This window comes from Aplidium turbinatum, chromosome 5 (assembly GCF_918807975.1).
Source record: "Aplidium turbinatum chromosome 5, kaAplTurb1.1, whole genome shotgun sequence".
NCBI classification, from domain to species: Eukaryota; Metazoa; Chordata; class Ascidiacea; order Aplousobranchia; family Polyclinidae; genus Aplidium; species Aplidium turbinatum.
In genome coordinates this window covers 32463442-32476350 of record NC_137476.1, presented here as the reverse complement: position 1 = coordinate 32476350, position 12909 = coordinate 32463442, and the positions used below count along the sequence as shown (strand labels likewise).

The window sequence follows — 12909 nt, the reverse complement described above, 5'->3', positions numbered from 1 at the left end:
TCTATAGATATACGGTCGTTGTCAATATCCATGGCTGACTGAGCTATAGATGCACATTTCACTTCAGTTCATTTCACTTCAGATGCACATTTCACTTCATTTCACTTCATTTCACTTCATTTCACTTCATTTCACTTCATTTCACTTCATTTCACTTCATTTCGCTTCATTTCACTTCACCTCAGTACAGGTGGCAGATGACCAAAATCACTTTGAAAGATGTTTTTAGGCCTAAACGCCACTTTTAAGATATCTGTGAACAATTTTTTTTTTCATTCCTGCCAAAACTCAATTAGAGTTTTTTTTTGTATTTTTTTCATATGAGCAATAAATAGTCTTTACTGAATCAGACGATAACAGCAATATTTTTAACAGTTATAATTGTACGGCAGGAGCAAAAGCAGGATTTGAATTTTATTGTTTTTGTTACTTTGATTTGAAAACAAACATGGACAAAGCAGTAATCTTAGTCATCGTGAGTATTTTCGCCATGTCATGGTCGATTGCGGACACCTCACGTGAAATGACGTGTTGTTCTTGTGGTGCTACTCCTAATATTGATGACGTCAGTGAAAGGGGTTTGCCTGGCCCCCCTGGCAAGAGGGGTGCGACGGGTTTGCAGGGAGTCAAAGGTTTGATTGTTTGTTATTTGACGTGTGTAACTTATTAAACGCTAACCGTGGTTTGCTGAGACTTTTCCTTCACTGAAATTTATTGTCATCGAGTTGGCACACTTTCTGTAGCCATTCAATCAGCTTGTTTGAATACCTGTGAGTGGTAAGCCTGCACTGATCGACGTTTTTAAGAAGTAGCATTGCCTCAAGAAACTTCCGGCACGCAAGAGACGCAGCACTTTTACTTATTTCTCATAAAACTAACATAACATGTTGTATATACGTCAATGCAACGCAATTCGATAAAAACGATGCGGTTTAGGTAAATATGTGAAAAAAATACATCTAATAAAATTTTGGAACTAAAAATCAGGGCTGTGAAGTCGGAGATCAGGGATTTTAGCTTGTCAGGAGTCGGCCAGTTATAAACCGAGGAGTCGGAGTTGTATATGTTTGTGTCAGATTTCCAATTAAGCATGACAAGCAGGTGTGCCTCTTTTAGAAAGAGACACAAGTGTTTGTCATGTCACTTGCCACATGTTTGTCACTTTTGATTCAAAAAATGGTTTAGCCTATTTGCAAAGTAATGCCAACTTAATCCATCACATTTAAAGTGTAAAGAGACAATTTAAGTAGTCACTGATTACTGTTTGCGTTGATATATTCAGTCGCATGCAGTTTGTGCTGAATTCTTTTAAAAAGGAACGGCAGTTTGATCAGTTTGATCACCTCTGATTGCACCAAATCACGTGAAATGGCGTGTCACATTAAAGTTTTGTGGCCAAAACCAGTGCTTCCACTTCTGACAACTGATAAATCCTCTTCAATTTCCTTTTTTGTCCTGAAAAATCCCTTTTTTCTCAGTCGGAAATCTTTCAAAATTTCCTTCATAAGCGAGGTTATTTTTGACGTTATTTAGGTTAAAAAAGGTGCTAATACAACTTTAAAGTTATTACAATCTCAGTTAAAGCCATTGTAATCTCAATTTTATTCAGTAGCACCGGTATGTCGAAGCAACGTTGTTTTATTAGAACAGTAGGCTGCACAAAAGCAGCATATATTTTACAATAACATGGTTTATTTCCTTTGTTCACTGTCCATCCAAAAAACTGCTTGTCAGTTAGTCGGTTCTGGGACATTTACCACCTGGTCCTGGACATCATTTAGGCCTACCAATTACCAATCTCATATTTCCTACCCGGACTCCTAACCTATCCCTAACAGCGAAAATGTACAGGTGGTAAATGTCCAGTTTCAACGAATTATCCATCCATTAACAAATTTATTTTTGTGTTTAGTTTTCCTTGATGCGCTAAGCCGCTAACTTAACACTATTGGCTAGGTTATCTCTTTTTTCTCCTTGTCAGTAACGTCTTCACAATCATCTGAGACTGACGAAAAACTCAAGGATACTAGGCCTATTCATGATACTAACTCAGTCTGACTGTGTACACTATACATGTTGTATACACACTACATAGCCTAGCCTCTATTATTATGATACCATATTCGGTTAGCATAGGCAAAAACTAACTTTTATAAACCGGAAGGATATCTCTAGTCTAAGCTTATCATACCTAACTCTACGTCGAAAGTCGAACCTCAGTGAACTTTGTCATTGCTACTCAACTTCAACTGTAAATCAACGGATTACCTAATTTTAACTAAAAGAACTGAAAACTAACTCACTCACTGCAGTCTGCAATCACGTCCAATTCCCAAAATGGCGAGAAAAAAATCAAGCGACAAAGGTGAGGATGGGAAAGAGAGTAAGAGGGGTTCCGGAATTACGAGGGACGACGGAAACCAGCTGATCATCGTTATTCCAGTCGTTGTTAGAATTTTTGAAAGAGAACATTAAAAAGTTTTTCTTTAAAATTGCTAAAAACAACAATTTCCTTTTTAAGACAAAATTTCCTTGTAAAATGGTTAAAAATCCTTAAAAAATCCTTCCTATCTTCATTTCCCTTTTTTATCCTTCGAAGCGTTGAAAAATCCCGATTTCGGGATAAAATCCGTCAAAGTGGAAGCAGTGGCCAAAACCAAACATACATTGTCAGCATGATTTTAACTATTTATTTGGTCACAACTGGACATAAACTTAAACTTTTGCAAAACCTTGTTTATTTGGTAATAAATAAGCAAACATTCAACAAAATTAGGGCTTGTGTTTGGTGATGATCTACACTAGTCGTTAGTAGGTCTAATGCTTTTTAAAGTAAGTCAGTGACCGTTGTAGGTATATGGTAAATATTCGCCGATTTTGCTTACAGCATCATAAAACGTTTTTCTGCTAATGTTGATGTGATAATGCTACGTTTAAAAACGTATAGTCTCACTAAAAATATAAAAAAGCCGACTGCATTTTTTACCAATACAGGTGATCAAGGTATGAAAGGTGAAAAAGGACAAGCTGATGACCCCAGCTCTGAGTTGGAGAGGCTGCAGAACAAATTGTCTGCACTGGAACAGAAATTAGAAAATTATGCAGGTACAAAAAGACCATTGCGTTATTCAGAAATTCAATGCTGTAATGTTTTAGTTTTATATTTTTGATCTATCGCGATATTCATATTGACCAAAACGTTTTGGAAAAGCCTTTTTCCAAGTATATTTTCATCGATGGGGTTTAAAAGCAGCATGCAAAGTTGATACATTTCAAGATCACGATTATTGGCTATAAAACGTACTCTAAGGATAGCGCATAACACAGCTAGTTAACTGAGGAAGCACATTGTTTCAATATATTACATCATAATAGCACTGCTCGATCCATACTTTTTCCGCAAATATATTTCAAAACTGAAGTAGGGTTAATATTTAGTGGTGAATCCGAAATGTCAAACTTCTTTCAACACGCAAGAATAAACTATGATAACAAATAGCTGTTATTTTTGGAAAAAGTTATTCATTGATGTGTTCTTTATGAAACATAGTTACAAATTTAATTTTGTTGACCGAGTTAAGTACTTAGATGTGCATCTAAAAAGCGACTTGCTTGGTGATTTTGATATCACTAGACAAGTTCGTTTCTTTTATTGCTCTGCAAATAAATTAAGAGCTAGATTTTCAATGTATTCTCAACTGGTAAAAAATGTCTTATTTCGGTCGTATTGTATGCACATGTACAGAAGCCAACTATGGAGTGAAATTTTATGTTCTAATATTCATCGTCTTCGCGTGGCGTATAACAATTCGTTTCGTATTTTATATGGACTGCCTCGTCACATCAACATCAGTGAGTTTCAAATCTCTTGTGGTATAACTACATTTGAGGCCTTGATGAGAAAAGATGTTTTTGCGTTGATCAAACGTTGCAAAACCTCAGCTAATAGTAAAAGGGGATGAGAGCTTTATCAACGCCATCAGAACATCATCATCTTATCTACTGGCTCATCCATTCCACTACCCACCAGGACAAGAAACAATAACTTAAACTGGATCTCGAACCTCAATCGTCGTAGACTACTCTGTGATGTGCAATCTGACCATAGAAAGAGCTCAACACCTTGCTTTCCTGGGCCACATGGAAACAGGCTTTTGCCTGAGGATGGGTTTCTTTTATGTCCAGTTTTCTTTCTTCATCCTATTATTATTGTGATGACTGCTCATCCAAATCAATACAGGAACTAGCAAATTCAATCTACAACACTTTTCATTAGGCTGTCATTCATTACCACATGTGTGCTTCTCTTTGTTTTTGTTTTATTTGTTGTTGTTTGTTTTTTGGCCTTTGTGGCCATGCGAACTACAGACGTACAGCCTACATGATTTACTATTCAGGCAACTTTTCAAGGTTTTGCCTCCTTGGTGAGTTTGTTAAATTGTTCTCTTCCCTTCTTATGAATCGCAAGATCTGAAGCAAACATTCTATAAATACGTCATCGAATAGTTTGTACCATGGGTACATAAAAGACCGAATAAGCTTTTAAAAAAATCTATCACTTTCTTTCTTCTTGTTTTGCTTCAAATTACAAAATTCGCAACAAAATTAGAACCAGTGAGCAACTGAGCATATCTTAAAACTACCTTCCGCCCAATCAACACTTTGCTCTGCCATCATGAGCAGAAAAAACATCGTAAATTATTTATTTACTTTGTGATAAAGAAAACATTTGTTGACTTTCTGTTTAAAATAAATTCGGAGTTAAAATATTACCAACCATTAAAGAATTACCCAAGTGATTTCTTAAATTTTTTGTTTCTTGTTGAATGTGTTTTAATTTTATCAGAAATAAAACTCTTTCAAAGAAGTGACTGCAATGATGTTGCCAAACAAGGACAAAGCACTAGTGGAATTTATCCAATTTTCATAAAAGGAAAAATTCTTGACGTATACTGCGATTTAGAATCTGGTGATGGCAGTTGGTTGGTAAGTTAAACTTTCATGTTTTATGTCAGTCAATTTTTGATTCTTTGCTTTACCTTGTAGACCAGTGGTTCCCAACCTTTTTTGTTGCGTTCCTCCCTTTGCCTATTTTGGAATTATTCATTCCTCCCCATATTACTAAAAACAAAAAAGGGAGTCCTAAATTTTAGAAACCCTAGAATTTTAACTAAAATGGTTTCTCTACAATTCCCCCAGATTGTAATAGACACCATTATGTTAGGGTTCTAAAACTCCTTCCTCATTCCGATCGGAAGTAAAAACGGGATCAGGGACCGCACAGCCGGCGGTCTATAAAAATTACCGGATAAGCCAGTTTTCGGTTTGGCTTCTCAAAACCATCGTGTCGATCATCCTCATTCTGCGCGAGCGGAACCCAAGGTATGTGAAGGTTTTTTAGTGGGGTGTTTGGCCAGTGGCGTAGCTAGAAATGTTTTTTTGGGGGGGGCAAATATTTGATGGATCAAAGAGAACGACAAAGTGTTTGATTAAAGACATCGCTACCTCATGTGCAGTGGCGTATCCTGGTGGGTTGAGCAAGGGAAGCAATAAAACTGGTGGGGGGTTAGAGCGTGCCAAAGGCACGAGTATTCTAGGGGGGTCCGGGGGCATGCTCCCCCGGAAAATTTTTGCAAAATTACACTAAAATAATGGATTATAACGCTTTCTGGAAACACTTTTAGGGTAATATTTGTATGAAATTTATTAGCAAATAATCAGTTATTAACTTATTAAAGGTAGCTCTTGCACACGAACGGGCAATAACTGAAATTCCTCCCCTGAACTCATGAAATTCCTCCCTAGGGAGGAATTCCTCCCCGGTTGGGAACCACTGTTGTAGACGCTTATTGTATGCTCAGTAGTTGTTGCATGGTACGGAGCAAACGTTGTATTTGGATCACATGCGATGCTACATGCTATGTTAGATAGGCCGCATAAGTTTGATAAACTATTCCCAAACCAGCTTATGCTAAAGGTCTTGTTTTCTATTAATGCACTGATCTAAGACTCATGTCCAATATAATACAGTGATTGAAATTTCTTTGTTTTGGTATGACGTGTATAAACAATATTGTAAAGAAGCAATTCTGAATTTTAAATGATGGTACTTGAATCTCATCATCTCGAACGTAATAATTTCCTTTTAAAGAAAAAATAATGTGTTTGGAATTACTGTAGTCTTTCTTTTCATGTATTTTCTAATTGAATTGAATCAATTTTATGCTGTTTTTTTCAGACCATGTTTATGAGCCGTTTTTGTTGAAGTTGTTTAGCTTCAATTTGCTCTCTTTGTGTCTAATGTTGAGGTGTACAGTTCTAGTCAAAATATCATTTGCCAAACAAAAGAAATTTCTAACTGTTGTTTCTTCATGAGTAGATGAAATATTTCGTTTCTACAAAAGCATAGTACTGCAACAAAAACGTTCGATTTATATCTTGGTTGTGTTTGAGTGCTTCAGTTAATTAACGTTACAATCAAGAATCATTTTTTACAGTATGTATTGAAATCAAATTTTTAAAATTTGAAAAAAATGAGTTTTATGCCTTGGCTATTTTGTTGTTTAATATTTCAAACTAATATCAAAAATTCCATTTTTACATGACTTATTATAAACATAATTCAACAAAGCATATAAAATTCTTTTTATTCCGACAATACTTTAATTCTGCATCTATATTAAGCCTAGATAGCCAGGTCAAAATACATTGTTGCATCTTGGCAAAACGTGTACATAACATGTCTAATACTTATGGAATCATCAATTGTTTATTAATAAGCACTGCCTCTATATCCCGTTTTTTGAAATTCCACCAAATCAATTTACTCTGTTAAGCGGTTTACTCTATTTAGGCATACCCGAAAGCCGAAAGGTTCCCAGTATTTTCAAATCTAGTTTTGTCTTGCTGAAAACATGCTTGTTGTTTGAGCAATTAAATAAAACACCTGATCAATTGACAAGTGCTCCCATCTCCACTATTTCAGGTGTTTCAAAGAAGAAACTCTGGAGAAGTTGATTTTTATTTGGACTGGTCGGAATATCAAACAGGATTTGGAAACAAAAGTGGCGAATTCTGGTTGGGTAGGCCAAAACTTTGTGGTGGCTTGAAGCAGCAATCATTTGGCAAGAGAATAAAGTATTTGCACAGCACAACCTTTCGAAACCAGCGTTGACAAGCACATTCGTCAAGCATCAATACCCTTGTAATGTTTGGCTGCAAACTTGTTTTCTCAAAAAGCAACACGAGTGCCAAAGTAGTGCAAAATCTTCACAGAACCCTATTGGTGCGGCTACTGTAGCTTGGTATGTGGCTTACCTGGACAACATAGAAAAATTGCAATAGTTTAAAACAAAATCGGCAGTTAAAAAAGCCTCGTAACTCCCTGTAGATGTTCTTATTATTCAATATCTTATCCACTGTTTTTGTGAATTGTAAAAGTGTAAAATAAATTTTAATAAACATGTTTTACAATTTTTGTCGCAAGCAAAATGTATCAATCTTCACTGAGTGATGTGTTTTTCACAAATTGCAAAATGATCTCTAAAAATAAAGGTATTTAGTTTTTATCATTCCGATTTTGTCGCGATTTTTTAAAACAAGTGTTGTCTACCTTTTCCTTCTACAGAAATTTAGACTTTTTTAACCCAAGTTTGTTTTCCTATGAACTCAACGACTTTCAGATTTTTCCAAATTGACAGAACTTTATACCCGGCAACACTGCATAGATGAGACTTTGACGTCGAAGTGGTATAGCACTATCTGCAGTTATATTTTATGATTTATACTTTGATTTGTCATGTATTTTGAGTTTTTGGTATTTTCAGGTTTAGATAATCTCCATGCCATTACCAGTTCTGGTTCATATAAACTTCGCATTAATCTTGAAGACTGGGAAGGAAACACTGCCTATGCTGAGTACAGGCGAGTATTTAATTTTCATTACATATTGTTTGTTCAATGTATAGCCTGGCTGTTTCAAATGAAATCTTAATGCAATCTTAATGCAAATAATTACAACCAAAACTACAACCGCTAACAAATTTTATGCATCGAACAATTCAACTAAACTTCGTTTAGGCGCCTACAAGTTAGTTAATGAGTTTTTGAACCGGCTGTTGGTTTACGTATTGTTTCTATACCATTTCAATGCAATTGCAACGTATCTTGTGATACATAGGCCTATCATTTCTTTTTTCATTGTATACCCCAAATATTAACGGTTTATCAGACGTTAAATATTTTTCAGCACCATGACTGTGGGAGACGCCACATCCAATTATCGATTGAATATTGGAAGTTATAGTGGAACAGAAGGTGGGTTAAGGACTTGTTGAACTAATCGTTTTGAACAAAAAAAAGTTTTCATTTGAAAAAAGTTGGATTGCATCTAAACTAAACATAAATACTGTAACGACAAGGACCGTTTTTTTGGCAATTTGGCAATTCATTCATTCGTCTTCAAATAATCGAATAAAATCACATTATCCAATCCATCCTTGGAAACGAAGGGCGAACATCAACATCACATAGAGGCCAGAGGGTATAGATATTTTCATTAATTATTTGGAAATTTTACTTCTACGTTGGAAAGGGTATAAACCTAGCTACTTGCATAAAATAAATTTGTAAAATTTTGATCTTGGCGCCACCTTAAAAAAGTGTTTTTCGATTTCAAATTGATTTTGACTAAGATCTATTTCGCTTACTTACTATCAAATGAAATGGTAGCTTACGTATCTACAATAATTACGAACTGAGCATCTAGTTCATCAAAGGCCGCATCGGCTATGATGCAAACATACACACTATCAAACGAACACTTGGCTACATGTAAAAAATGAATATCTTGGAAAGGAGCTTTGTCCTGAACATCTGTCAATTTTATTACGCTAATCAGTGGATTATTATCAAGATTATTAAGCAGACACAAAACGATTGCGTGAATAGTTAAGCAAAATATATAAAACAATACACCCATCCAACTTTCAAGCTTAATCTAATTCTAAAAGTTTGAAACCTTAAAAGTCGTTTGTTCATTTTTACAATGGAATGTTTACGGAACAAACGCTTTGGTTACAGACCGGGTACTATTAAAATTGTGCTGGTTACTTTGGTTACAGACCGGGTACTATTAAACTTTGGTTACAGACCGGGTACTATTAAAATTGCATACAATGCATAATCAGAATGAATCAGAATCACAATCATAATACAAAATGATGTTGAAAACGAAATTTAATCTCTCTCAATAATAATTCAAATATTTTCAAATAGGTTATAGCAGTGGAGGGCTTTTGAACATGAATTGAATATTTACTGACAAGGCAAGTTGTTTGCGTAAGAAAATAGCATTGTGACGTAAATCACTTTTATGATAATTATTGAAGGGAATTCATTGGCCCACAACAATAATCGGCCATTCACCACAAAAGACAATGATAATGATGCGTCGGGGAGCAATTGTGCCGTTGAACGTCGTGGAGCGTGGTGGTATGGTGCTTGTTCTAATTCAAACTTGAACGGAGAATACATCAATGGAGGGCGTACGAGTGGTTATAAAGGAATCAATTGGTATCATTGGAAGGGAGACAGCTATTCGATGAAAAAGGCAGAAATGAAGATCCAGCGAATTTGATTCAATTCAAAGAACAAATTTGTTAATCTCCACAAATCTGCCAAAAAAAAAGAGTTTAAAGTTTTCTTTAAGTGTTTTTCTAATTCTGAACTTTGTGATCCATGTGGCCCAAAAAGCATTTTTTGTGGAACGCAAACAGCTTTAAAATCATCAACGACGCCGTACCGCATGGTCATTGATATGTATATTATCATTGTAACATTAATTAACAATCGACTTTACATTACCATCATGCAACATTGTATTACCATCATGCAACGGTATATTTTCTACATCAAAGTTGTGGAAACCTTGATCCACTAAAAGATCTACTTTCAAACAAAGTGTGGGTCATTCGGCCGTTTAAGCCGCGACAGTTTTGATTTTCGCTTCAAAAACAATAAACGTTTGTATTTTTATAGAGTTGATGAATGTGAATTCAATGCAGTCATTTTTTCTGCTGACTGCCAGTTCAGGGAGGTAGCTTAATTGACTTACCTTCCTGGAGTGAATGACTGGAAAACTTGAGGTGGCTGCATGAACATTTGTCGCAATGAACATATGACGTCACAATAATTTCTGACAAAGTGTGCCCCCCGGTCCATCCGGTTATAAGTATTTATCTGGACAGTGCGGCAAGTTGGCACACTCCTGTTTTATACTATTCGCTGTCAAATCAATAAACAGTTTAAGTGTTAATTTAAACGTGGACTGTATGTCACTGCATGAAAACAGCCGCATTCAAAGCCTTTTAAAAATTTTGTGACCCATTGATTTAAATACTGAGGAACAAATGGTTGTACATGTTTGCTGAAATTTTTTTTTGTGTGTATAAACAATTGCATGCAATAACGCAATTTTGTTGTTTTCTGGTTTCGCAGTTAGCTCGTAGGTTTTACATAAAAAAGCATCGCAATTACAAACAAGTAGGCCTAACAGGCCTAGATACTAGTTTTTTGAAAGAGACAGCAGTGGAAGTATCTTGATTGTTATCAAAGGCATTCGATTGAGTTAAACTGTTTACAGTGTTTAACCCTGTTATTTATAATAGATATATTAGTAGCTTCTTGCAGAAAATTAGATTTTGCTTAATTTTTTTAAATATCAAAGTGTTATATCCTAATACTGAGGATCAAGTATTTTAAAAGCTCTGGTTAAAACTGTCAGCACAATTTCGTGATATGATGCGGACATGTTAGTTGATTTAAATGTTGTTATTCTGAAATATAGTAAACCCGAACAGCCACTTATTCTTTTTCAAGTATTAACCAAATTGAGTTAAAGTGGTGTCTTAGCTTGTGTTGGTAAAAATCGTGATCAGATCAACTGGTTGTCGAGTTTTGTTGCAGTAACAAATGAGAAAATTGCAGCTGTTTTGAAGGAATGTAGTGGTAAAGTGTTGCATCTATGCACGAGCATTTCAAACCGCATTAGCCTCTTTGTTCATTTAGTTTAACCACATGCACTTTTGATGCATCTGATCGTTCTGCGTTGAAAAACGGCTAAAAAAATATTTTGATTGAGATATTTCTGCGATTGCTATTAAGTCTTTATTTAGCGCAAGCATATGATCCTAATGTAAACTTATCCCAGCTTGATTTTGTAAAATTCAAAACAAAACATTTTCTTCATTGCTTTTCGTTTGTGCACAATTCTTAGAAAAAAAAACAATTAAAAAATGCAAGAAAAAGTTACAATATAAATCTCTTGAACATGACTTAAAACAAGTGTAGCTTGTTTAGGAAACTGTTTGAAGCTACAAAAAATTAAAACAAGGTGCTAAAATCCACCCTAGTTATTGGTGTACAGGGCCGGATAAATGCGGAGGCTGACGGAGTAACAGCCCTGCAAGTCCAAAACATAGACTCATCGATAAAAATTACTAAGAGGAACTGACGTGATATTAGATTAATTAAGGGATGTGAGGATTTGTTAAGTCATAAAGACCCCGATCGAACAAAAATGGAAGATGCCATACTCGAGTTTCACTTTTGTTTGTGACCATCAGTGTGGATGGGAATTGTGGACTTCACTGACTTGAGTGGGAATTTGACCTATGTCATATTAAACTACAAGAAAACTATTGGACTGAGAGCCCCGGAAATCTAGGAATTTTAATCCTTTTTTTTAACATTAATTCAGGAATTCATTTTATTTAAATGGCGGGATTTCAAGCATTTGTTTATAAACGAGTCGAGATAATGTTGCTTTATTTAAGAGTTTATTTTCATTTTGGAAAAAACTTTACCGGCAAGTTATGTAATGTATTGTAATGTGGCAAACAGCCTAATACTGAGGTCCGCCCCGATAGCTCAACTGGTTGGGGAGTGACTTTGTGAACAAAGAAGCTTCAAGACCAAGTGGCGCCTCTCGGGGTGTGCGCTTGAGCAACGCATTTCAATGACTGATCTCCATGTAGCGGCACCAAATGAATGGAATGATTCACCGGAAATAACACTTGGACAATCGGAAAATTTCACTCTGTCAATATCGATAACCGGCCCTGCGTCAAAAACCTCTACAAGTATGAAACTTCCATCAGCTATCAAGGGTTTGTCAGTCCGAAGATAATGATTCAAAACCAACCAACCAAATAGACTACAGTTTTATCATAAAACTTAGATGTAGTGTCGAATCGAAACTGAACCATTGAAGACAAAGACATAAAAGCAAACCAAAATCAAACTTTTCTCGATTCATGGTCACTTTTAAGCGCAGTTATTTACTTAAAATTTTAATCATGTAATTTCAAGTCGACTTCTAACGTAAAAGTTTTAAACTGAACCACACCCATTCCAGTGAGATTTATTCAGCTGACGCAGAGTTACTTGCGGAATGAGGTTGAAAAAATGCATTAAGCTGGATAATGTCTAAACAGGACTTGGAGCGAACCGTAGTCTATATTAGCGCGCTTGCTAAACCTCAAACTGGAGCGAAGTAAATGTGTTAACACGATTTAAACCTAAACCGGTGGAAAACCGCTAAAGCTGATGCATAGTTGAACCGTTGTCAACTGTAATTCGACTTTTTAGCATAAAGTTTGTAAAAATGGGTTTCCACTGCACAAGTCCTCTCACGACTAGTCACAACGAAATTACAATGTTGAAATATGACTTTCTAATTGTTGGTTAACTATGTTTTAGTCATTCCCAACGTGTCTTCGATGCACAGTATGCACAATTCGTTTAGTAGGCCTAGTTGGCAGTTGTTATCAAGAACAGTACCGGCTGTGTAGCTAAATGCAGACCTTTTTAATAGTTTAATCCAATGATTCTCATACTGTCCGTCGCAAC

General features: G+C 35.6%; 1 protein-coding gene across 1 annotated transcript; it reads left to right on the top strand.

The window, feature by feature from the left end:
- The first annotated feature begins 402 nt into the window (after positions 1-402).
- LOC145770191 (fibrinogen-like protein A) lies at positions 403-11170 on the top strand. The gene is made up of 7 exons (XM_082581779.1): positions 403-632; positions 2995-3105; positions 4847-4986; positions 6986-7082; positions 7827-7923; positions 8249-8316; positions 9390-11170. The coding sequence occupies exons 1-7, from the start codon at positions 449-451 to the stop codon at positions 9635-9637; spliced, it is 945 nt and encodes a 314-aa protein (XP_082437905.1). The 5' UTR covers positions 403-448; the 3' UTR covers positions 9638-11170.
- The last annotated feature ends 1739 nt before the right edge of the window (positions 11171-12909 follow it).

What these genes read in the sequence shown, in the direction of transcription:
- LOC145770191 (XM_082581779.1), top strand. Translation starts at nt 449, where the DNA reads ATGGACAAAGCAGTAATCTTAGTCATCGTGAGTATTTTCGCCATGTCA. An exon ending in CTGGTGATGGCAGTTGGTTG is followed by an intron (nt 4,987 to 6,985) that starts GTAAGTTAAACT and finishes CCACTATTTCAG; the next exon opens with GTGTTTCAAAGAAGAAACTC. An exon ending in AAGTGGCGAATTCTGGTTGG is followed by an intron (nt 7,083 to 7,826) that starts GTAGGCCAAAAC and finishes TGGTATTTTCAG; the next exon opens with GTTTAGATAATCTCCATGCC.